This window comes from Berghia stephanieae, chromosome 14 (genome assembly GCF_034508935.2).
Source record: "Berghia stephanieae isolate SIO BIC M18660-M18661 chromosome 14, UCSD_Bste_1.3, whole genome shotgun sequence".
Lineage (NCBI taxonomy): Eukaryota > Metazoa > Mollusca > Gastropoda > Nudibranchia > Aeolidiidae > Berghia > Berghia stephanieae.
In genome coordinates, this window is record NC_088373.1 from 30,358,847 (window position 1) to 30,385,892 (window position 27,046).

The 27,046-nt window shown below is 37.1% G+C and overlaps 1 protein-coding gene across 5 annotated transcripts in view; it reads right to left on the reverse strand.

The window, feature by feature from the left end:
- Positions 1 to 6,285: 6,285 nt before the first annotated feature.
- LOC144959953 (GA-binding protein alpha chain-like) overlaps positions 6,286 to 27,046 on the reverse strand; it is a 21,292-nt gene continuing 531 nt past the window's right edge. The window contains exons 1-12 of one of the 5 annotated variants that reach the window (XM_078892825.1): positions 27,017 to 27,046; positions 24,065 to 24,250; positions 23,012 to 23,243; positions 22,025 to 22,178; positions 21,363 to 21,518; positions 19,592 to 19,804; positions 17,436 to 17,501; positions 16,198 to 16,281; positions 15,576 to 15,590; positions 13,415 to 13,638; positions 7,613 to 11,714; positions 6,286 to 7,533 (exon numbers count right to left, since the gene is read on the reverse strand). The exon at positions 27,017 to 27,046 is cut by the window's right edge and continues 219 nt beyond it. In XM_078892825.1, coding sequence (XP_078748951.1) covers positions 11,439 to 11,714; positions 13,415 to 13,638; positions 15,576 to 15,590; positions 16,198 to 16,281; positions 17,436 to 17,501; positions 19,592 to 19,804; positions 21,363 to 21,518; positions 22,025 to 22,178; positions 23,012 to 23,243; positions 24,065 to 24,225 — 1,581 coding nt within the window. In that variant the 5' untranslated portion in view covers positions 24,226 to 24,250; positions 27,017 to 27,046 and the 3' untranslated portion in view covers positions 6,286 to 7,533; positions 7,613 to 11,438. Of the gene's footprint in view, positions 7,534 to 7,612; positions 11,715 to 13,414; positions 13,639 to 15,575; positions 15,591 to 16,197; positions 16,282 to 17,435; positions 17,502 to 19,591; positions 19,805 to 21,362; positions 21,519 to 22,024; positions 22,179 to 23,011; positions 23,244 to 24,064; positions 24,251 to 26,754; positions 26,779 to 27,016 lie in introns of those variants that run through there. The other 4 variants (XM_078892826.1, XM_078892824.1, XM_078892828.1 and 1 more) reach the window with 4 other exon arrangements.

Consider the following 27,046-nt stretch of genomic DNA (forward strand, 5'->3'; position numbering starts at 1 on the left):
CACCATCAATGGGAAATGTTATTTCAACACCATCAATGGGAAATGTTATTTCAACACCATCAATGGGAAATGTTATTTCAACACCATCAATGGGAAATGTTATTTCAACACCATCAATGGGAAATATTATTTCAACACCATCTATGGGAAATGTTATTTCAACACCATCAATGGGAAATATTATTTCAACACCATCTATGGGAAATGTTATTTCAGCACCATCAATGGGAAATGTTGTTTCAACACCATCAATGGGAAATGTTATTTCAACACCATCAATGGGAAATGTTATTTCAACACCATCAATGGGAGATGTTATTTCCACACCATCTATGGTTTGTTTTTGTTTTTAAGGGTTTTACGGCGCTTGCAACACATTTAGGTCATATCAGCGCCAGTAAAAAGGAAGAAAATGGATAGTAAAAAGTTCTAGAATTACAATTAAAGCACCCAAGAAAAGGTAAGACAAAGGGGAACTGGGAACAAATAGGGATCAGATGTAGATTCCAAGAGCATACCACCAATGTACTTAGTTTGAGATCACCTATAAGTCTCATCCGGACACAAGCACAAAATCCAACAGAGAGGAATACACTCAAATGCTTACATTATACACTAAAAATAACAAATATAATAATACATAACAGAGAGATGATTTACAAGGAAAAAAATATCATCTCCCAAAACAATAACTATGCATTTGACTGTTTCCCTCCCAGCCAAGACTCCAACCAGGGCCAGGACAAAATCAAGTAACCTCATTTCAAGACAAAGACAGAAAGCATGTTGGAAAACAGATATAAGGGGATAGAAGACACAGTATGGACCTCCCTGTCCGCTATGGGAGATCAGGATCCCCACCCAGACACCATCAATGGGAAATGTTACTTCAACACCATCAATGGGAAATGTTATTTCAACACCATCAATGGGAAATGTTATTTCAACACCATCAATGGGAAATGTTAAATCAACACCATTGATGGGAAATGTTAAATCAGCACCATCAATGGGAAATGTTAAATCAGCACCATCAATGGTAAATGTTGTTTCAACACCATCAATGGGAAATGTTATTTTAACACCATCAATGGGAAATGTTAAATCAACACCATCAATGGGAAATGTTATTTCAACACCATCAATGGGAAATGTTAAATCAGCACCATCAATGGGAAATGTTAAATCAGCACCATCAATGGGAAATGTTGTTTCAACACCATCAATGGGAAATGTTATTTCAACACCATCAATGGGAAATGTTAAATCAACACCATCAATGGGAAATGTTAAATCAACACCATCAATGGGAAATGTTAAATCAGCACCATCAATGGGAAATGTTAAATCAGCACCATCAATGGGAAATGTTATTTCAACACCATCAATGGGAAATGACAAGAAAAAAAATCAATATTATTGTCTTATCTTTAATCTTTTTACAACAACAAGAATAATAATAATAATAATAATAATAATAATAATAATAATAATAATAATAATAATAATAATAATAATAATAATAATAATAATAATAATAACATAACATACAACGTTACTATTACCAGCAACAATATTCTCAATTTTTTTTTTTACAAATGATTCATTTATATATGAAATAAATAATAATGTGAAGTTGAATTTAAGCTTCAATTTAATTACAGAAACAGATCAAATGAACGTTTCGGGTTTCCCCTTTATCCCCTTTATCTCTTTAACTACGCCACTGCCACATCATCACATTCATCTGTGGTGTTTCATTCATCCTGATTTGTTGATAAAGGGGAAACCCGAAACGTTCATTTGATCTGTTTTTGTAATTAAATTGAAGCTTTAATTCAACATCACATTATTATTTATTTCTTCGAGCTTCGAGCAGCAACATTTACATTTATATAATATGATGATGCAACACGTTGGGCAGCACAAAAACAGGTAAGGTAAGGCAGAGGTGGCAAAACAAGAGTGAAATCGGTCAACAACAGAAGCAATTCCAGCACACACTGGAGTTTAGAACAAAAACGGTCAACAACAGAAGCAATTCCAGTACACACTGGAGATTATAACAAAAACGGTCAACAACAGAAGCAATTCCAGCACACACTGGAGTTTATAACAAAAACGGTCAACAACAGAAGCAATGCCAGTACACACTGGAGTTTAGAACAAAAACGGTCAACAACAGAAGCAATTCCAGTACACACTGGAGATTAGATCGAAAACGGTCAACAACAGAAGCAATTAACCAGTAGATTTTTCACCAATCAAAACATGGAATTTGTGACACGCCTTCACACGTGCTCGGACAAACATAGTTGGTTGTTTATAAACAATAACGTGAACGAATTCGACCTCCATCTGATCGTTGTTATTGTTTTTATATTGACAAATGGGTGACTAGTTATCACATGGTTTTCTCGATCATATTAAAAACGTTTACGTTTACACAGTTTTCTGTGCTGATTCTACTGATCAAGGGGTAGAACAGTGGGTATTTTACTTAACACATACCATCGATAGTAAAACCTGTGTAGTTTGCTGTGTCTACCAATCACTGCCATTGTTTACATGATGACGATTGTCCGAGAGGCTTGGTTATCTACCCGTCAATTCCAGTACACACTGGAGTTTAGAACAATTGAGGAATAATCAAAAAAAGCATGTAATGAGAGTCCCCAAGTTTGCTGGTGTTTGATTGTTTTTTAAGGGTTTTACGGCGCTTGTTTTTGTTTGTTTTTAAGGGTTTTACGGCGCTTGTAACACATTAAGGTCATATCAGTGCCAGTAAAAAGGAAGAAAATGGGATAGTAAAAAGTTCTAGAATTACAATTAAAGCATTTAAGAAAATGTAAGGCAAAGGGAAATTGGTTCAAATAGGAAACAGATGTAGATTCCAAGAGCACGCTATCAAAGAAGGTACTTGCCTTGAAATCACCTGAAAGTCTCATCCTGACACAAGCACAGGTCCCCACTAAGAGGAATACACTCAAATGTTTACAAATCATAATATGTAACATGTAAACAAAACATAATACAGTACATAACAGAGAGATGATTTACAAGGAAAAAAATATCATCTCCAAAAACTAACTATACATTCGACTGTTTCCCTCTTAGCCAGGGTATCTGGCCGAGACCAGGACAAGACCCAAGTAATCTCATTCCAAGACAAAGACAGAAAGCATGTTGGAAAACAGATATAGGGGGATAGAAGGCACAGTAAGTACCTCCCTGCCCACTACGGGAGGTCAGGAACATCACCCAGACACTGAAATCATGAAATCTTCAAATCTTTAGACAGCGGGGGAGGACAAAGTTTACAAAATAAATCCGCAGATTTACAAGAAAAGAAAAAAAAAATAGCATAACAGGGACTGAGGAGAAGGAATAAATGAATGAATGAACGGATTTGGAAATTATGGTTGGTGAATCAGAAGGATGAGGGATTGCTTGGATGTATGAGTGATGTTTTTGTTTTGTTTGTTTTTAAGGGTTTTACGGCGCTTGCAACACATTTAGGTTATATCAGCGCCAGTAAAAAGGAAGAAAATGGGACAGTAAAAAGTTCCAGAATTACAATTAAAGCACCCAAGAAAAAGTAAGACATAGGGGAACTGGGAACAAATAGGGATCAGTTGTAGATTCCAAGAGCATACCACCAATGCACCTAGTTTGAGATCACCTATAAGTATCATCCAGACACAAGCACAAAATCCAACAAAGAGGAATACACTCAAATGCTTACATTATACATTAAAATAACAATTATACATTACAGAGAGATGATTTACAAGGAAAAAAATATCATCTCCCAAAACAATAACTATGCATTTGACTGTTTCCCTCCCATCCAGGGCCAGGACAAAACCAAGTAATCCCATGCCAAGACAAAGACAGAAAGCAAGTTGGAAAACAGATATAAGGGGATAGAAGACACAGTATGTACCTCCCTGCCCACTATGGGAGGTCAGGAACACCACCCAGACACTGAAATCATGAAATCTTCAAATCTTTAGACAGGGGGAGAGGACAAAGTTTACAAAATAAATCCGCAGATTTACAAGAAAAGAAAAAAAAAATAGCATAACAGGGATGGAGGAGAAGGAATGAATGAATGAACGGATTTGGAAATTATGGTTGGTGAATCAGAAGGATGAGGGATTGCTTGGATGTATGAGTGAGAGGAATGAAAATTGACATGAGGATTTATTGGAAAATGGGAATTACATAAATAAATAAATAAATAAAGTTTTATATTATAATCAGTGTCAATGGTGAGAAAGAGTGAAAAAGGGAGGCACGTTCAAAACGACTGCCGTTAAGCCTCATTTTCACAACACTAACGCCAACTATTAGAGCTACTGAAATGATAAACTGCTTGGTTTGTTTGTTTTTAAGGGTTTTACGGCGCTTGCAACACATTAAGGTCATATCAGCGCCAGTAAAAAGGGAGAAAATGGGAAAGTAAAAAGTTCTAGAATTACAATTAAAGCATCCAAGAAAAATGAAGACAAATGGGAATTGGTTCAAGTAGGAAATATGTAGATTCAAGAGCACACTATCAAAGTACTTAGAGATCACCTAAAAGTCTCATCCAGACACAAACACAGGTCCCCACTAAAAGGAATACACTCAAATGTTTACAAATCATATAAAATATTTATACAAAACATAATACAGTGTATAACAGATGATTTACAAGGAAATAAAATATCATCCCCCAAAACTAACTAGACATTTAACTGTCTCCCTCTCAGCCAGGATATCTGGCCAGGGGTAGGACAAAGCCAAGTTATCTCATTCCAAGACAAAGACAGAAAGCAAGTTGGAAAACAGATATAGGGGGATAGAAGACACAGTATGTACCTCCCTGCCCGCAATGAGAGGTCAGGATCCCCACCCAGAAGAAAGCAAGTTGGAAAACAGATATAGGGGGATAGAAGACACAGTATGTACCACTATGGGAGAAATGATAAACTGCCATTGATACTCTCGCTAACTTGTGGAGAGTGGGAAACGGCACCGATTCGCCCCACCACACATCAAGTCCCTCACTGCCAGGAGAAATAAATCCACCCGACAATTTTATAAATGATCAGAAATCTCAAATCATATCCCTGACCCAACCTCATTCACCTGAAAACATTTCATTCAATGACAGTATATTCTGTTTTAAAAACATAAAACTACATTATTTACAAAACAGGAGTGAAGAGCTACAAAGACCGTCCACTTTGGTTGACGAACATAATCATTTTCAGAACTCTGATAGCTTCATCATATCACAATAACATTCCACCAGCTATCTATCTACATTACACCATGCTTGCCAAACCAACCTCAACAATTTGAAAAGATTTATCATATTCTTCCAAATAGCTATGATCATTTTTTCAGACCCCCCCCCCCCCCCCCCCCCCCCCCCCCCCCTTTCAAAAATCCATCAAGCCATGGCGAAGGACCATGGAGAAATAATTAAAGGAAGCAGGGATGTCCTGGAATACAGCCACCGCAAAAGCAGCGGATCGCAAAAAATGGAGATGTCTGGTTGATGCCCTATGTGCCTCAAGGCCCGAAGATGAATTAGTAAGTAAGTAAGTATCAAGCCAGGAGAGGGGAGAAAAATCCTGCAATTCCAATGACAATCATTTGCCTGGCTTCTCATCTAGGGGGGGGGAGGATTTTTAATGAACGACCATCAGAACTCTACTTTTATCATTTCCCCCTTTTTTGTTACATCAACATGGGTGCCAGCAGGAAGAAGTGCTGAAGCCTGTTACTCTAAAATCTCGACACTTTGCCAAACCTAGAAATGCGGCCTAAACTTTACTATTATTTCATCACCGTTTTTATACCATTATTAAATGATTATACAGCAAACATATTGACCAAAGACAGTTCCGGTTTCACGAATCTACCTCCATTGGCTCCATACACTAAAAAGGTGGTTGAATCAAGTTTTCGAATTTTTACCGATATTTGGTTATTTTACTCAAAACACTGAAACCGGAGGTATTTGACTTTGAGATATCGCGAAACCGGAATTCCGGCATGAACCGGAAAACTGGCACCCATGTACATCAAACTCTTTTGACTTTTTTAAATTCAGCACATTTTAGTCAACACTCACGTAGGAGTATTGTAGTTTGGACCTCAAAGCATATTGAAATAATCTGAGAAATCATACTGGTAGGCGCAAGCCTGTTCCACTTTGCCTCGTGAATGAAGGAAGGTTTTATCTGTCAGTTATTTTGAGCCTTTTGGGATTCTGATAAGTCACATATGTTTTTGTTTTTTTTTGTATTTAAGGGTTTTACAGCGCTTGCAGCACATTAAGGTTATATCAGCGCCAGTAAAAAGGAAGAAAATGGGATAGTAAAAAGTTCTAGAATTACAATTAAAAGACCAAAGAAAAGATGAGACAAAGGGGAATTGGTTCAAATAGGAAACAGATGTAGATTCCAAGAGCAAACCATCAAAGTACTTAGTTTGAAACCACCTAAAAGTCTTAACCAGAAACCAGCACAAGACCCAACTAAGAGGAATACACTCAAATGTTTACAAATCATATGTTAAAAATTAAAAAAAATAATAATACATAACAGAGAGATGATTTACTAGGAAAAAAAAATATAATCTCCCAAAACTATAACTATACATTCGATTTCCCTCCCAGCCAAGGAACTCCGGCCAGGGCCAGGACAAAACCAAGTAATCTCATTCCAAGACAAAGACAGAAAGCATGTTGGAAAACAGATATAAGGGGATAGAAGACACAGTATGTACCTCCCTGCCCACTATGGGAGGTCAGGAACCTCACCCAGAAGCCTGTTCCACTGTGTCTTGTGAATGAAGGAAGGTTTTATCTGTCAGTTATTTTGAGCCTGTTGGGATTCTGATAAGTCACATATGAATCTTACATGTCTTTCAAACAAAACAATAAATATACATGTGTGTGTGTGTGTGTGTGTGTGTGTGTGTGTGTGTGTGTGAGAAGGAAAGCTTTCATCAACCACAAGATCAAAATTGGTCATCAGTAGGAATTCCCTTTGCTAAATGAAAAAAAAAGGCTGAATTTTTTCTCTCCTAAAGAGCATAAATGAAAATATGTTGTGCCAAATTTATCATCAAATGGTATCACAATATCACCCTTAAATATCCCTCTGGATTCCCCCTAACGGTTGCCCCTTTAAACAACCAATGGTACCACCCTTAAATCATAGAAAAGGACACTTTATATCCATCTAGCTTCGTCCTAACGGTTGCCCCTTTAAACAACCAATGGTACCACCCTTAAATCATAGAAAAGGACACTTTATATCCATCTAGCTTCGTCCTAACGGTTGCCCCTTTAAACAACCAATGGTACCACCCTTAAATCATAGAAAAGGACACTTTATATTCATCTAGCTTCCCCCTAACGGTTGCCCCTTTAACAACCAATAGTACCACCCTTAAATCATAGAAAAGGACATATTATATCCATCTAGCTTCGTCCTAACGGTTGCCCCTTTAACAACCAATGGTACCACCCTTAAATCATAAAAAGGACACTTTAAAATCCATCTAGCTTCGTCCTAACGGTTGCCCCTTTAAACAACCAATGGTCCACCTTAAATCATAGAAAAGGACACTTTATATCCATCTAGCTTCGTCCTAACGGTTGCCCCTTTAAACAACCAATGGTACCACCCTTAAATCATAGAAAAGGACATATTATATCCATCTAGCTTCGTCCTAACGGTTGCCCCTTTAACAACCAATGGTACCACCCTTAAATCATAGAAAAGGACACTTTATATCCATCTAGCTTCCCCCTAACGGTTGCCCCTTTAACAACCAATAGTACCACCCTTAAATCATAGAAAAGGACATATTATATCCATCTAGCTTCGTCCTAACGGTTGCCCCTTTAAACAACCAAATGTTTCCATCTTTTTAAAAACCATCTTCCCAATCCCAAACATGGCCAACTGGAAAATTTCAAAAAGCCAAGTTTTTTTTTTTTTAAGCTACAGCCCGGAAAAGGACATCACTGTTTCATAACTTGTCGCTCACAGACACAAAGACACAATGTGTGTTTTATGAAACTATTCAGTCTACCTCCCTTCTTTGTTTTTTTTTTTCAGGGTTTTTACGGCTCTTGCAACAAAATTAGGTCATATCAGCACAAGTAAAAAGGAAGAAAATTGGAATAGAAAAACATTCTAGATGTACAATCAAAGGGACTTGAGGAAAAAGTAAGACATAGGGGAATGGTTCAAATAGAACATAGATCCAAAAGCACAAATAAGTGTACTTAGTTTGAGATTACTAAAATCTCATCAGACACCAGCACAAGATCCCTCTAAGAGGAATACACCCAAAGGTTTACATGTTAAAAATAAAAAAGAAAAAACAGTGCATAACATAGAGATGATTTACAAGGAAAAAAATATCATCTCCCATAACTATAACTATACATTCGACAGATTCCCTCCCAGCCAAGGACCCCGGCCAGGGTCAGCACAAAACTCAGTAATCTCGTTCCAAAGACAAAGACAGAGGGCAATTGGAAAACAGATACAGGGGGATATAAGACACAACAAATACTTCCCTGCCCAATATGGGAGGTCGGGAACCCCACCAAACATACAGGGGGATATAAGACACAACAAATACTTCCCTGCCCAATATGGGAGGTCGGGAACCCCACCAAACATACAGGGGGATATAGACAACAATACTTCCTGCCCAATATGGGAGGTCGGGAACCCCACCAAACATACAGGTTGATAGAAGCCACAACAAATACCTCTCTGCCCAATATGGGAGGTCGGGAACCCCACCAAACATACAGGTTGATAGAAGCCACAACAAATACCTCCCTGCCCAATATGGGAGGTCGGGAACCCCACCCAGAAATACAATATCATACAGGCATGTATTAATTTATTTATTTTTTTTACCGGTAGTTGCTGTAGAGCTCGATCTACCTCATGAGGTTTCTGACCAAACACAAAGAAAATAAATAAATAATAATTCTACAATCATTCATGAAGAAACTGGAATAATCTACGTATGCCTAAGAAAATTTTTGTTGGTGGTATGTTAAATTTGGCTGGCAGACATGGTGTGAGTATTTCACCAAAACACATTGTATCAATACGCCTAACATCATATAACAGCCGCTTTTATTACAGGAGAGCCAAATGCCAGATAAAAGAGTTCCGATAAAATCACAGTGATAGCAATAGACCTGCCAAACTGATTTGTAATTCTCATGGGGGAAATTAGAAGTAGTTTTATAAACAATTTTCCTTCAGCTGGATTGGACGACAACATTTAAAGTTCCAAATATAGAATTGTAGATACCAAACTTCTTTTTCCAACAAATGTTATCGATTAGAAGATGCTTATTTGTTCGACAGTCGTAGCCAATAATAGAACTTGTAGTTCTGTTTGTTTGTTTGTTGCTTTAGGTCTCTTCCATCACAATTGAGGTTATATGAGAGACCGCTGAAACAAAAAAACAAGCAATCTAACAAAAATAGTACAAATGTAAATCAAAATCATAACCTAAAGATATCATAAGCTAAATTATAAATAACCAAGAACAAACAGGCAGAAGATTTACAGAAAAAAAAATATCCCCTGTCAAAAATACAATCACAAACCAAAGAAGCAGGATAGGCTAGTAAAGAGAAGAAGAAACGACATCACTATTGGATCGTACACCCATGCGAACATCATAGGTATACGATTCAAGGGTGATGCTCCCATCCAACCACCCGCTTGTAGTTCTGTAAATCATTATCTGGGTCTTTAGGCACAGTATGAATGTGTTCATGGTTTGTTAAGTGATGATATTGTAAAACGCTCTGAGGTTTGGGCAGATAGCACTAGAGAAGAGTGCTTTATTATTATTTTCATGTTGTAGCAACTGACAGTCAAGTCAATTGTTACCAATTGCACATAAGAATGTTGAATAAATAAAAGGCCAAATAAAAAAGAATACACACTGGCCTAGACCTGCTGTATGTCTTCATTTAATTATTTTATTTTTTTAAAAGATGTTTTGGAAAAATAATTCAAATTTAATGAACAAACATTTTATTCACATGAATTACAAAATTGTCAACTATATTCATATGTACAAATTAAATTATCAATAAAAAAAAAGACTGGCAGCTGATGAAGACGACAGACATCCATTTGGTCGTCGTGCCCATCCATTTCAATGTCAAAAGTAAGAATACTTTTTTTTCCCCCAATTTTCCTACACATTTATTTCGTTTTTTAAGCGCTTTTACAGCAATGCAACACATTGAGGTCATATCACCGCCAGTAAAAAAAGAATGGAAATGGGATAGTAAAAACATTTTAGATGTATAATTAAAAGGACTTGAGCAAAAAGTAAAAGGGAATGTAAAACGGGAACAGATGAGATTTCTAGTGTCATATCTGTACTAGTTAGGAGGTTACTAACAGGCAAACATGTAGAGTCATTGAAGTTAACTGCACGTGCAATCGATTATGGTTTTGGGTTAAACTGCACATGCAAACCATGGAGGTCATTTGAAGTTAAACTGCACGTGCAATCGATTATGGGTCATTTGAAGTTAAACTGCACATGCAATCCATATGGGTCATTTGAAGTTAAACTACACTTGCAATCCATATGGGTCATTTGAAGTTAAACTACACATGCAATCCATATGGGTCATTTGAAGTTAAACTACACATGAAAACCAAATGGGTCATTTGAAGTTAAACTACACATGAAAACCAAATGGGTCATTTGAAGTTAAACTACACATGCAATCCATATGGGTCATTTGAAGTTAAACTACACATGCAATCCATATGGGTCATTTGAAGTTAAACTACACATGAAAACCAAATGGGTCATTTGAAGTTAAACTACACATGAAAACCAAATGGGTCATTTGAAGTTAAACTACACATGAAACCAAATGGGCCATTTACACAGTTCACTGCAAGACTACAAGAAAAACGTATCTAAAACTTTAAAACTTGTCCTGTCCTTCAAGCAATTTAAATGACCCTCACCTTGGTAAAAACTCTCAAACCTGGTACCCCTGCACATTCTTTTCTCCAGGCGTGGTAGTTAATTGGTTAATTGCCGAGAAAAGTAAGATGACTTAGATTAAGGGGGGGGGGGGGGGGGGGGACGAATCAGATGATAGAGGAAGGGCTCCCTTCAAGATTAATTGTCATATGCCAAGACAGTGCTTTCAAAGGCAAGAAATGAAAACCGTGAAGATCACTTTAAACTATAAACTGGCTGCCCTGATCAATTACAATTCAATATCAAATTTGAACAAAAAACAGCATTCATTTCAATATTATCTCAACCGCACAAATTTTTACAACCAAATCTCTCTCTCTCTCTAACACACATAAGCACACACACACACACACACACACAAACCCATTCAATCCACCGTCTGTACAACTTGTGTCCGCTGCTCTATGATCCGCGACGTCGCCGTCTGCTGCTCCAAAAGCCGGGCTGCCGTGACGGCTGCCTGGACGTCTGATTTCAAGGTGGTCACGTAAGCAGGTCGAGTGGTTCGGATCTGATTCGTCCGTCTGTCAAGGACCAGCATATCTTCTGTGGTCCCGACTAGCCGACTGAGTTCTGCAGCCGTGTAGCCCAAAAGCATTTTCAAGTCGCAGACAAACTTGTACACAAACCTCTTACCATGCACCTGTGGAAACGATATAGGAAAACAATGACAAACTCTTAGCAGACGCGCTTCAATTTATTTCTTCTAACTTGACTTCATTTATTACCAATTTCACCAAGACAGTCAGAACAGTTCTGCATCAAAGGTGGACGTGTAAATGTAAATGTTGCTGCTCGAAGCTCGAAGAAATAATTAACAATGTGAAATTGAATGTAAGCTTCAATTTCATGAACGAAAACAAATAATGTGGGCGTTTTGGGTTTCTCCTTTATCAACAAAATAGGATGAATGAAACACACAACGCCACTATAACATTATCTCATTTGTCTGTAGTGTTTCATTCATTCTGTTTTGTTGATAAAGGGGAAACACGAAAAGTTCATATTATTTGTTTTTGTTTATTAGATTGAAGCTTACATTCACTGTTATGTCATCAAAGGTGGAACATACCACGTAGGGCATGGAGACATTGAATTATGGCAAGACAATAAGATTACAAAATCAAAATTTGACAAATTACAGAAAAAGCAATGTCTGACAAGACAGTACATCTGTCCAAACTAGACATTTTGTAATAAAGCGTCGAGACTTTACAAAACATCTTTCCAAACTAGAAATGATGTCATAAAACATCAAAAGACAGTATGGTGTCCAGACCTGCCTTTGAGGAAATATTAAAATTCTTAATTTTCAGGAGATAAAAATTGTAGTGGCTATAGATAACTTGTTTTGTTTTTGTTCTTAAGGGTTTTACGGCGCTTGCAACACATTACGGTCATATCAGCGCCAGTAAAACGGAAGAAAATGGGATAGTAAAAAGTTCTAGAATTACAATAAAGCATCCAAGAAAAGGGAAGACAAGGGGGAATTGGTTCAAATAAGAAACAGGTGTAGATTCCAAAAGCACTCTATCAAAGTACTTAGTTTGAGATCACTAAAAGTCTCAATCCAGACACAAGCACAGGTCCCCGCTAAGAGGAACACAATCAAATGTTTTACAAATCATATATAAAATAAAGAAAGCATAATACAGTGCATAACAGAGAGATGATTTACAATGAAAAAAATATCATCTCCCAAAACTAACTATACATTCGACTGTTTCCCTCTCAGCCAGGGGATCTGGCCAGGACCAGGACAAAACCAAGTCATCTCATTCCAAGACAAAGACAGAAAGCATGTTGGAAAACAGATATAAGGGGATAGAAGACACAGTATGTACCCCCCCCCTGCCCACTATGGGAGATCAGGAACCCCGCCCAGCTATAGATAACTTAAGACATCAACAATGTACAGGCATTTTTTAACACTTTAAAATCCTTTAAATCATCAAAATCTTTAAGTTTTGAAATTGGAGGATTTCGTAATGTTCGGAATTTTTCTAATGGTAGTCAAATAAAATTAAGAAAATAAATAACTCAATAGGTCCTGGGTTTAAGCCCCGCTTTGAGCGGCGCATGGTCAAGTCCTTGGAAAAGGCTCTTTACTCACATTCTCTCACCTGTAAAGAGGTGTAAAGTGAGCAGCTGGCGTTGTCTCTGTCTGAAAAAGTGTAACATCACCTAACAGGCGTTATGTATCATCCTATGTGTTGGCTCTGGACCCTTTATAAAGCGATTTGAGCATGTTTAGTGGATATTGCGCTATATAAAAGCTCAACTCTTAGTTAAAACCATCTACCTAAATGTGCCACACCACGTACAAGCCGTTGAAACACCTACCTTGGCAATCATGTCACCATCGTAATAATATCTCAAGGCCCGAGATAGCTTCTCATAGTTCATGGTGGGCTTGTTCTTCCTCTGCCCCCACATCTGGGCAACGACTTCCGGACTAATCAACTTGAACTCCCCCTCCTCCCCGACCCACGTGATCACCTCCCTGCACATCTTGTCTGTCAAAAGCTCCAGAAGGAATTGCCAAAGTTGAATCTGCCCGTTGTTGCCTGATTGTAAAATGTAAAAAAAAAAAAAAGAAAAAAAAAATGGATTACAAACATTCTAAGTTATTTAAAAGATTGCATCGTTATTTAAGAGTCGTCTTTGAAGCGACTTTTGTTGGGGGTCGTGGATGGATAACTCAAACGGTAGAGTCGCGATCTCCACGGCCAGGCGGAGTTGTCGTACCAGTAAGGATGCGTGTTTGAGCCCCCATCGCCGCCGCAAAATTTTTATTCTCTGTTGTATTCTGGTACTTTCCTACTCACTTCATTTTTTGTTATTATCGTCTCAGAAAGCAGGGCTGCCCGGTTCGGAAAGTCAAAATAAGGACATTTTAAAGCAGAATGAGGGATGGAATAATAATAACACACACACCCACACACTGCCAAAATTAAATAGGGACAGTAGCCTACAGTACACAATCATACTACTGATTGGATGTAGTTTAAAATATCTCGGTCATTGACCCTAGTATTGGAGGCATCATATAATAATACCTCGGTCATTGACCCTAGTATTGGAGGCATTATATAATAATACCTCGGTCATTGACCCTAGTATTGGAGGCATCATATAATAATACCTCGGTCATTGACCCTAGTATTGGAGGCATCATATAATAATACCTCGGTCATTGACCCTAGTATTGGAGGCATAATATAACAATACCTCGGTCATTGACCCTAGTATGGAGGCATCATATAATAATACCTCGGTCACTGACCTCCCGAAAATATAATAAATAACAATGTGAAATTGAATGTAAGTTCAATTGAATTACGAAAACAGATGAGATGGACGTTTCGGGTTTTCTTTTTATCAACAAACAGGATGAATGAAACACTACAGATGAATGAGATAATGTGGTAGTGAGGCGTTGTTACGATGAAAATCTAATAGTAGCTGACACCAACTACATACACTTTGAGGGGACTAATCAGACACACAAAATGTGTATTGAATGACCATAGAGGATGATATCACATATCATATTCTCCTAATACTAATAACTATCAACAACTGAGCTGAAATGCGGAACATGAGGCCGTGATGCGGAATGGCGGGCCAAATGTGGTACTGTCCGCATCATGCCGAACACTTGGCAGCCCTGAGAAAGTAATACCGGGGGGGGGGGGGGAACTGCAAATAGGGGGGTAGAAATCATACTTTTACAATAATAGTCCCTAGCAAACGAAACGGGGGAAACTGCAAATGGGGGGGGGGGGGGGGTAGAAATCATACTTTTACAATAATAGTCCCTAGCAAACGAAAGTAAATAAGTTCCACACTTCACAAAGTTGAGAATCTATGGCGACAATGTATATATATATATATAAATTTTACAAAGCGAAACATGTTGTCCCCATGATCCCCGGTTTGAACCCATATGCAAATGCACAAAAATGTAAAAATCTACATAAACATATATTACTTCCATGCTGTCACTTAAAAACGTTTTAGAAATGATTAACTGGGGTTCATCTTGGAGACCAAAATATCAAATTTCACCATTTACATATTAATCTGTGTCTCAAGTAAAAATTTCGTATTTTACTACATTTGGCTTACAATAAAGATTGTATATAATTATTTGGGACCTAAGACATGGGATAATTGAAATTAAAATAAATAAATAAGACCCAGCCATGTAGAAAGACGTTGACTTCTCTTGATTTTTATGGAAAACATTTTTTTTAAAAAAGGAAGCGTATTCTTCAAATAAATAAATATAAATAAATGGTTAATATGATAAATATGTAAACAACGAGTATTATTGACAGATCTATTATGATTACATTTATTCTACTCCGTAATCTTTATCTTAACAAAAAAAAAAAAAAAACAATAAGAAACATTGTCAATATCAAGGGACTTAACTCTTTATCCAATGTCAGTACGAGTATCAACTTATAAAAAGGTCTTATTTGGATGTTTTCCTTACATGACTTTATGATTGCTGAAAAAAAAAGAGAAAAATTCAGAACGATTGCCATTGAGCTCCACTTTTGCTGCACTAACCTCAACCTTTTAGAACAACACTCTTCAACAGTCCTAACGCCACTTCCTTCCTAATGACGCATGATAACTTAGTAACACTGGCTCTAAACTATTGGAACAATGGCAGACGCCCGTATGAAATATTTCTCTGGCGAGCATAAAAGCGTATCCAGAGGAGAAAAAAATCCATAAATTTGATCATGTTTTGACTTTTACACATTCTGATCACAAGGCATATGAAAAGTTCTAGTCAGCATGAAGAATAAAAAGTAATGATTTTCTTTGTTTAGAATCAAGATGGCCGCCTTTGCCAGGCGGCGTGACATCAGACTACTGAATTCAATTGGGATGATGATTTATCAATGACAATTTACCTCTTAGGGAGACAGGGAAACGGATCAATTCACTCACTGCCAGTGCATTTGATTGGGAGTAATTTAATTATTCAAAAGGAGGAAATTTCTCCCCTGACTCCAAAATAGCGGATTTCCGTGGATCCGAGGAAAACCATCGACACTGCTTTATCTTAAGACTAAAGACATGATGAAAATGAAGACCATACTGACCAGTTCTGTTTCCAGGCGACATTCTCTCTTCCCCCGTGATGCGAGGAGATCTTGGTCTGTGTTTACTCACAGCTCTTACCCGGCCTGAGGATTTTTAGGAGACAAAATTGTAAATGATTTGAAAATGTATGACAGATGAAGGGTATCAATGGGACAAGACTATATGACAAGTGACCCCATAAGGCATCTCAAAAGACAAGATCAAGTTGCCGTCTTCAGTCTTCGCTGTGGACATAACTGTCTCGGACACCATATTATGTTCAATACATTTAAGGTTGGAGAAACAGACATGTGTGAATGTGGAGAGGGGACTGGAGATACAAATAAAGGGAGTAAATCTGATTCATGAATGAACAACACAAAACAAACGATGTTTCGACCCTTGGCCTTTATGAAGTAGACACAGGCCAAGGGCCGAAATGTTGTTTGTTTTGTTGTTCATTCATGAGTCAGATTTACTCCCTTTATCTTTATCTCCATTTTATTGACTCATTTAGACACCTCTATTTATTGGAGAGGGGAAGCAGGATAGTACAATGTACAAAGGGCAACCATGTGGCCTGAGAAGACCACACTAAAGTCAACAAGCTCTATGAATCTCAGCACAAGCTTGGGAAGACCACAGTATTCTTGTATCTTGTTGACCTTCAGCCATAAAGACATCATGAGGGGAGAGAAGAAGAAGAAGAAGAAGAAGAAGAAGAAGAAGAAGAAGAAGAAGAAGAAGAAGAAGAAGAAGAAGAAGAAGAAGAAGAAGAAGAAGAAGAAGAAAAAGAAGAAGAAGAAGAAGAAGAAGAATAGCAATGCTGCCAACCCTTACCTATGTCAATGTATCCAATGGAGATCAAAATGAGTCAAATTTTGAAAAAGTACGTACAATCCTCAAAACCACAGCGAGCTCTAATTCGAATGATGACCATATCAGCATTCCATATTATAATCAATGCTCTGCGCATAGTCAAGTCCTTGGAAAAGACTCTTTACTCACATTCTCTCACCTTACACAGGTGTAAAATGAGTACCTGGCGTTAACAGCGTTGTATCTGTCCGAAAAAATTGTAATATCGCCTAACAGGTGTCATGTACTGGCATACGTGTTAAATGTTGCCGTTGACCAGGGACCCCTTGTAAAGCACTTTGAGCACGTTTAGTGGATATTGTACTATATAAAAGCTCTGGCTACTCTGACCCTCCATCCAAAAGATCCACTACTATTATATGGCAATGTATGTCCTTACCGTCAGTGTCTGATGTGGAAACTGTAATAGTTGTAATGGCATGAGGTGTGGGCTGCTGCATTACCGCTGGAAAAAAAAGAAAGAAAGAAGAGAAAACGTGATTAATTATCCAACATGTAGGAATGAATTATCCATAAAATGTGAGCCACCCGTTAAATCTGGTATTACTTACTGGGGTGGATCAGATGCTAAAAGCAGGGCTGGCGAGTCAGAGTCGGAGTTGGAAGGAGTCGGCTGTTTGAGGGTGGAGTCTGAGTCGGAGTCTGTTTTAGAAGTCCCGACTCCGACTCCTTACCACTTTCAGACATTGCATTTTTATATCATTCAATGTGTAATATTTTAGATACTAGATATAGATAGTATCCAGGCCTATAGAATTTGAAAAAAATTACATTGGTATTAGCTAAAGGTGAACTATGCTTCCAAAACCCCCTTTCCTACCCAACCTTCATGCTCTCGTGCTGTACATTTAAGTTGGCATCAATGCCAATCAACCCGTACCTGACTAGAGGGAGGGGTGGGGATGCTGACTCTTCAATGTTAAAGTTAGGTTATTAGAAAGTAGGATAACCATAAGCATAAGAAGTGACTTTATTTTAGTATAAATGGTTTCAATTTCAATATTGTCTTAATTTCACTTTTCCTCTTTTTGTTGGTCTTAATGACAGTTTTATTCATATCTTAGTTTCAGTTCCTTTTTTGTCCTAGTTTCAAATATGAAGCGGCTTGTATTGTTATAATACATATACTGGGGAAAAGCTAAAAGTAGCTGCGAGTGTTGGTTGCATATTATTACCTATTAATACTATGCCTGAGGAGTCGGAGTCGGAGTCTGGAGTCGGAGTCTGAGTCGGTTTCAAGGCTGGAGTCGGAGTCCGTTTAAAAATAACCGACTCCGTCAGCCCTGGCTAAAAGTGGATCTAAAAGTGGATCCAAAAGTTTAAAAAATGAAAATGTCTAGTTTTCTACTCTGGCAGATACCACCATACCAGTGCTGATGGTGACAAAAAGTGAAAAAGAAGAAACATTTTCAAACGAATGCCATAAAGTTCCATTGTTACTGCCTTAACAACCAACCAATCACCATCAGAGCAACTGAAATTATAAATTATCATTGAGAAAAGTGAGTGGAACAGGCACTTTATGTTGGAAACAACAAGAGATGAGTGAGTAGGAAAGTGCCAGAAGACAATAGAGAATAAAAAAGTTTCGCGGCGGTGATGGGGTTTGAACCCGCGACCTTATTGGTACGACAACTCCACCTGGCCGGTGACAGCATGACTCTTCCATATGAGCTATCCACGATCCGTGCAGGTTCAAACCCCATCACCGCCACGAAAATTTTTTATTCTCTATTGTCTTCTAGCACTTTCCTAAATTATCATTGATACTCTAGCTAACTTCTGGGAAGTGGGAAACAGGAACTGTTTTGTTCGAACCGACATCAAGTCTCTCATTGCCAGTACATTTGATTGGGGGGGGGGAATGTGTCATTTTATTCAAAGGAGAAAATTCCTCCCGGGACTCCAAAATCGCGAATTTCAGCAGATGTGAGAAAAAACATCAGCCCTGTCGTATCCCTTCTCCCCCATAAAACAAATAGTTAGCCTTAGTCCCATGTCTGGACCATATCTTGGGTAATACATTAAAATGATGGTTTACCTAACTCATCCAGACAAATTCCATTTTGAAGCATTATCAAGTTACAAGACTGACAACAAGACTGGATTTTCTTCAAGCTACAGACTGAAGTCAAATAACGTGGGTCGTAATGAAATTGAGTTAATAATAAATAATAATGCTGAAAACTTATATAGCGCTATAACTCCAAGACACCAGATTCTAAGCACTTAAGTTGAAGTTTAGAATTGAAATTGAAATAAAATATTTCTTTTTAAATATCAAAAGTATCCAGACAGACTCTTCAACTTCTCAAGTTGATGAAGGAGGTGTCACAAAAACAAAAGTCATCGCAATGGTTTATGTTGGGAGAATATCAGTTATGGAAAATGTAGAAGACAGTGATGTAACAAAAACAAAAGTTGTCGCAATAATTTGTGTTGGGAGAATATCGCAAAGCACATCACACATAAATGATTCCAGAATTCTAAATCATGAAAAAGCTGCCACCAAAGCAAGAACACTGAGACACTCACCAACAAATTTGCATTTTCTCAATAACTCAAGATGGGTCCAAAATATATCGCCTGGGTCATGAGGGATGTGTTTGACAAACTCTGGGTGTGTCATGGCACACAGGTGTTCACCGTTAAAGTTGAAAGAGTCGATGCTGACACTCTGCAACTTGAATTCTTTGACAGCCCACTGGATCCAGTGTTTGATGTGAAGTTCACTCCATTGGGACGGATCTGAAATCAAGTATGGATATATCATGGGCATTTTGTTTTCAGGAGATTTGCTTGAGGCATATAAAGATCATTTCAATATCGTACAGGAAAAATTTTTAATGTTAAGTTAATAAAATTTTTTTTTTAAATATGCCTTTTCCGCCACGACATCATAGGACATCGTCGCCTAGGCATTCCACGAAGGAATGTAGATAACTCATCAAACAAGATGTCTGATGTCAACAGGAATCATCCATGTCCAAGTGAGCAAATTGGGGGTTAATAATCTTGCTCAAGGAAAAAAAATGAAAGTGCCTAAAGCGGAGCTCGAACCCGGGTCCTTCTGGGTCACAGTGCAATGCCTTAACCACTCGGCCACTTCATCCCCCAAAAAACAAGAACAAAAACAAAAATAATAATAATAATGATGATGAAGAGAGATAGCAATCGATGATTTCACAACGACGACATGTGTTGTAATAATGATGATTAAAATTATTTTTTTTAACTTGAGCTTTTATATAGCACAAAATACAGTAAACGTGCTCAAAGAGATTTACAAAGGGCTGGTTGAGAGGGAAACGGTCAAATGTATGATTATTCAATGATTACTTATTTACTAAGAAATTATAAGGTTTTCCAATGAAAAGGGTGGAATAAAATTAATACTTTCACTATTTGTTGCAAATATTGTGTAAATGAAAAATTAAATTAAATCAACGTCTATGAAGGTATTCAAACAAAAAATTGAATGCTTATAAAGACTAAACGTTATAATATTTATTTCCCTTAACAACCCTTAACATTACGCCTGACTGAGAGACAATACTGTTAACAGTGAGATACTCATCTGACACCCGAGTACAGTGAGAGAATGTGAGTAAAGAGCCTTTTCCAAGGACTCAAACATGCGCTGGGCGAGCTCGAACCCAGTTCCGATCCGAAAGTGAGTGTCAAACCACTAGACCACATAGCCGCACAAACTAACAAAACTAATGATATTCTACGGCATAAAATCACAGAGCAATGCCTTAACCTCTCGGCAACTTCATACCCCCGGTCTGGTATCGAAGGAACGAAATTGACGTCACTCAGCTCTGTGTTATTGATTTTAGCCAGCCATTTTAATGATTGGATCTAACTTAATCCTATCAATCAGACAACAAACATTTAAAGTTACACATAGTATTGTGTGTTGATGCATTATGAGTTGGTTTTATTTTAGCTTAACGCATGACATCAATACGCTTCAACAGTCGAAACGTAACTTCCCTCGTAATGACGCATGGTAACTTAGTAACTGGCTCTAAACTATTGGATCAATGGTGGACGCCCTCATGAAATATTTCTCCGACGAGCATAAAAGTGTATCCAGAGGAAAAAAAACATAAATCTGATCATGTTTTGACTTTTACACATTCTGATCACATGACATATGAAAAGTTCTAGCCAGCATGAAGAATAAAAAGTACCGACTTTCTTTGTTTAGAACCACGATGGCCGCCATTGCTGGGCGACATGACATCAGACTATTGAATCCAATTGGTACCAAATTTAGAAGTTCGATGTTCCCTCTTACCGTAAGGAATCTTTAATCTCTCCTGGTCCCGCCTGAAGTTCTGGTCGACAATCCACCTGGTGACGTTCTCAGACTCTTCTGGCAGGGGAATCACCACCTTGGCATTGCTGCTTGTGGGAACTGGGGCAGCTGCCGCGGCTGGAGTCTGGTCTACAACTGGGAAAAGAAACAAAAAGTACAAATCATTACAAAAACAATAATAATAATAATAATAATAATAATAATAATAATAATAATAATAATAATAATAATAATAATAATAATAACAGTAATTATTATAATAATAATAACAGTAATTATTATAATAACAATAACAGTAATTATTATAATAATAATAACAGTAATAATAATAATAATAATAATAATAATAATAATAATAATAATAACAGTAATAATAATAACAGTAATAATAATAATAATAACAATGATAATAATATAAGGCACTTGTATAGCACATAACCATGACTAAGTCATGCTCTATGCACCTCACAGTTACAAGAATGACAATCTAAATAGCACTATCCCATACACACACACACACACACAAACAAACAAGACCTACTTTCAGCTATTACTCAAAAGAAGAAAATATCTACAAAAAAGTTTTCTTCAGATTTCCAAACGTGGCCAGTTGTCAGCTCTGACCGACTGCTGGAACTCACCATATTTTTCTTCCACCTCTTCCTCAGCTGTTTTCAGAATGTCCAAGATGTTGATCTTGGGTTTGACACCGGGCTGTGACTTGACTTCCAGGTTGATCTGGACCATCCCTTCTCCCTGGACACATTGTTCCACCAGCGACTTGCCGCTGTCCAGCTAGTTATGGAAAAGAAAAGACATTTTTTTATTTTAAAGCAGTTCTTATGAAAGACAAATGAAGAGAAAAAAAAAAAAAAAAAAAAGAAAACCATCACAACAAATACTTGTACCAAAATAGCTTTTTTCTTCTTTTTTTTTCAAGCTTTTATATAGCGCAATATCCACTAAATGTGCTCAAAGAGATTTACAAGGGTTCCTTGACCAATAGCAACACTTAACATGTAGAACGAAACATGGCACTGTTAGGCAATATTACAATTATTTCCGACAGAGACAACGCTGTTGACGACCAGGTACTCATATACTTGAGTAAGGTGAGAGAATGTGAATAAAGAGTCTTTTCCAAGGACTCAACTATGTGCCGAGTGAGGCTCGAACCCATGACCTTCTGATCCGAAAGCGAGTGTCATACCACAAGACCACATAGGCGCACAAGCTATTGGCCGACTATACTGGCAGACTGAGCTACCCAATCACCAATGGGCGGACAGAGGGGTAGCAGAAAATCACACCAATACCAGCTAGAGAAATTAAGGAGCAAGAAAGAAAATACAAGAGAAAAACAAAAACATCCCAAAAATCAATCGACCTCGTTTGGAGATCGTACCTCAGGCCTTCTGATTACCGGTCAGACGTGCTACCATTGGTAACACGCCTGTCCAGTAATCAGAAGGTCTAAGGTTCGATCCCCAGTCAAGGTCGACTGATTTTTTTCTTCTTCTATTTTCATTTCTTGCTTCGTCCAGCACCTTTCATACACACTTGTTCAGATCTTTAACTCAGCTAGAGATGTGGTCGACGCTTAAAAAAAAAAATCAATCATTGCTCACCTCAATAGAATCTTGCAAATAAAACTGGTGATCAGCTAGTGAACACTGCAGACGAATCTCTAACAACCGTTTTAACGTGGAGAGAGGCTCTGCAATATCCATGTGTTGTATAATGAGATTCTGGTACTGAGGAGCAGGTTGGGTGGCACCGTGGAACAAATCTGCCTCATCTTGGACCACCGCTTCGTACTCTGCTTGGTCTCCTGACAACAGCTCTTCCTCATAAACAACACTTTTCATTGGAAAACGGCGGAAGAAAGAATGAGAAAAAATTGATGAAAAAAAAAACATTATTTAAAAATTGATGAATAAATATAGACAGATTCAATAAAACAATCTAAGAGAAATCTTTTCTGATTTTGAAAAATGTTGTCAAAATAAAAAAGAGTTTACCTATATAATCAATAACATATAATAAAGTAGAATTGTAAATCCTATAATTTAAAGTAAATCTCTTTGGTCTGAGACCAAAAAAACCATCCCGAGATAAAACAAAGGATCTCCAACAAAAGGGAGTGACCATCATTATCATAGCAATAGTTAGCATCCTTCTGTCTCAAGAAACGATGGTTTGCGCCCTGATTTAAATTTATTTGATATTTGGCCAATCACCAGTACAATGGTTCAAAACACAAGTACAATGTTAAAATATAAGGTATTGATCAAAAACTATATGATTATAATATAGCAGTAATTAAATGAAATTAACAGAAGGATTAGCTCAGAGAGCTTTACTAAATACCTTACGACTTACATGTAATTTAAGAGTTACGGAAAATAATAAATGTATTAGGAAGAAACACTGGTCAGCGGGTACACATTTTTATTTTTAAAATACAAAAATGAAATTGAAAAGCAGCTGTTCTCCAGATAGTAATCTGGAAATGTTGGGTCTACTTAGGGGGAAAATGTATAATACCTGGCACCAAATAGTCCCATGATAGTTTGCATCAAAAATGTTCAACCCCCCCCCCCCCCCCATCCCTCTAAAATAGCAAAAAAAATTGTAAAAAATAGATTGCCATTTCCACGAGGGCCAGATTAAAAACTCACCCATCATCCACGCAAACTTCTTCATCTGACGTCCTCTGCCTCTTGCTGCCCAATTCCTGTCCCGAGAGTTCTGTGACAATTTCTGTGATGACCTCGCCTGCCTCTCCATGGTCCACCTCGGAAACCACTTCCATAATCTGAGGGGATGCTGCCCTCTTCATCTTGTTCACCAATAACTGACCAGATCTGACAGAGACCAAACAAAACAGGACAATGAGACCAACATTTTCAGTCATTAAATGGAAAAGTGTGTTCTATGAATTTCAAAATGTGGGCGTCCTTGAAATAATCAGTCGCATGGTGAAAAGCCTTGAACAGAGATATTGTGACAATTTTAGTCAAGAGGTCAATTTTTATGAAAAATGAGTTATCAAAAATCATTAAATCAAACAGTTTTCTACATATAATTGATGAAATATCTTAATTGAAGTCTACTCCTAATTATTTTATTTAAAATTTTGTATGAAGGTAATTATTGTACTTAATATCAACTCTTGTCAACTTTGGAAGCGATTTTCTCAAAATTAGGGTTTCACACCCAAGCCCAGGCATATGACCATAACTTCATGAAAAATCACCCGATTCGCTTCTAAAACCGCTACAGCAGAAGGTTTTTGTCTAAATATAATTGAATGATGCACCCAAGCAACAATCGTTCCTTTTCTTAATGACAAAATGTCTTTAAAATATAAATCTTCCAAAGTCTTGAAAATATTCATTGTGCCGAATTTCAATTAATAAAATCAATGAAGGGACATGAAAGTACAAAATTTAGAAAAACATTACTTTTTGACAGATCGTGTTGCAAAGAAGCTTTTACATGCCTACTCCTAGTCCTAGTTTCAGTTTTGTATCAACATCTCTAATCCAAATGGGTGTAGGTAGACAACCAACGAGTCATAAAAACAAATACAACCAGAATCTACCATTATAATCACCTTACGATATGTTAAATGCCGGGAATTGGGTGAAATTGCCACTATATTTTTTTAATAGAGATAATAAATTAGAGGCTGGAGTGCATTCGATGTGGTGTCAAACAAAATGGTGGAAAAGAAAATAACAGGGAAGTCACTCTGTTATCATTTACAATAAATAAATAAAAATATTGTACGATTTGAGTAAGCTGTAACTCTTTTCAGCAGCAACTTAGGAATAAGATATTGATAGAGAAAACAAAACAAATTATTGTGCAGCTTATCAAATTCCCTTTCAGACGAGGGGCAATAACAAGAAAATGCTCAAAATAATAAGCTAGATACAACATATTTTTTTTAAAAAAGGCATTTAAGTTTAGGGTCGATAAAAATGACCGTCAAAACTGTATCGAGATTTTATCCCCCTGGCTAACTTGGGAGATCGGGTACTTTCATTGCGTAAAAGTGGGGTCCCTGCTGAGAGTAATTTTACCGATGTTCTATTCGCTAGATGTTTTAATTTTAATGTTGATCAAGAGATATAGCAACCAATTTTTAAAATGTTGCCATATAATATATATATTAATTACAGTAAAGTAAAGGCTATCATTTGCACTTTGATAAAATTTTCAAACTCAAAACTTCATAATTTGACCAGTCAGGTGGATGGGATTTGAAAAAAGCATAAATTTTGATATCTTATTTGTTTCTCTACGACTAACAGTTCCAAAGTTATTTTTATTTTTCTGGTGAAAATTTTAGTCAATTTTACATGAGAATCTCTGATCTCACTGCTGGCTCAAAACCAGCATCTCGCGGAGATTGTGAAAGTTAGGGTTTTTCAGTGAATACGGCCCACATATTGGTTTCAGCAATTTTGTTTCAATCAAAATATAAATGGCAAGTGCTAGGTATCAATTATAAAAGCTTATTTTCGTATAAAAATCATTTTCATGTATTGGAGAAGTATGAACAAAATTAGGGTTAAATTTAAAAGAAAAATATGAGGTTTTGTCCTGAAAAGTGGGGTTGATGGTGAATAATGTTTTACACTGTCTATTAAACCCAACAAAGTTGTCTTCATTTTCTGTTGCTAATGCTTTGAGAATTCACAAAATTGATATCTCCAACCAGGTTTTATGACCCACAGACTTTTTTTTTTTTTAAAGTATGATATACTGCTGGTATTTCTGAACTTAAAACTGAACATTTTAAATGATCTGATTTCATATTATTATTATTGATACGACGGCAACTGATTTTTCATTTCATTCTACACTGAATCTGAAATGTCAAAGATGGGGTACCTAGATGTCATGATTTTATGACTTTAAAATATTTCTTAATATTCTAAATATCAAACTTTTGACTTAAACCCAAACATTTCCATAAATCTACTGTGAAAAATATCAAGTTGACTGGAAGACTGAATGGTGGTCATTTATATTTTTGACTGATTTGCTAATTCATCCCTTTTCAATTTTCAAGGCACAGTTTTGAACCAATTGAGATATCAATATCAATTAGTAGTATCAGGATAATTTTTGTAACAAGTTGTTTTTTTTGTTTTGTTTTGCCTTTTTTGATGTTTTCAAGCCCTTTATTTTGAGATTATATTCAATGAAATCTATGCATTTTCAATTTTTTTGTGCAAGTCACAAAACTCAAGTATCAAGTAGTCCCAGGGTCAAAAATCAATGTGTTCTGAGTTTGAAATCATCGACGATCACACCACTCTGTGGCACATAAAACACATGCAATTGACATAATCACAGCCAGTCGTCCTAATAGTAATAATTATGGCGGGGGAAAAAAGTGGCTCCACCAATCCATTCTCATTCCTGCATTGCATTCATGTCATGTCATGTGGACAGTGACACGACGACATGACCAACATGTGCGTAGTCAAGGCCAAGGAACTCTTCTAGACTTCTACTGGGCAAGAACGAACAAAGTTTCATTCTCGATAGCTTAACATGAAACTATGGGTGAACACCAAGGATTACAAAAAATGGCAATAAAAGTTTCAGTCTACCTGACATTTCAAGTATCGAGTGCGATGGTC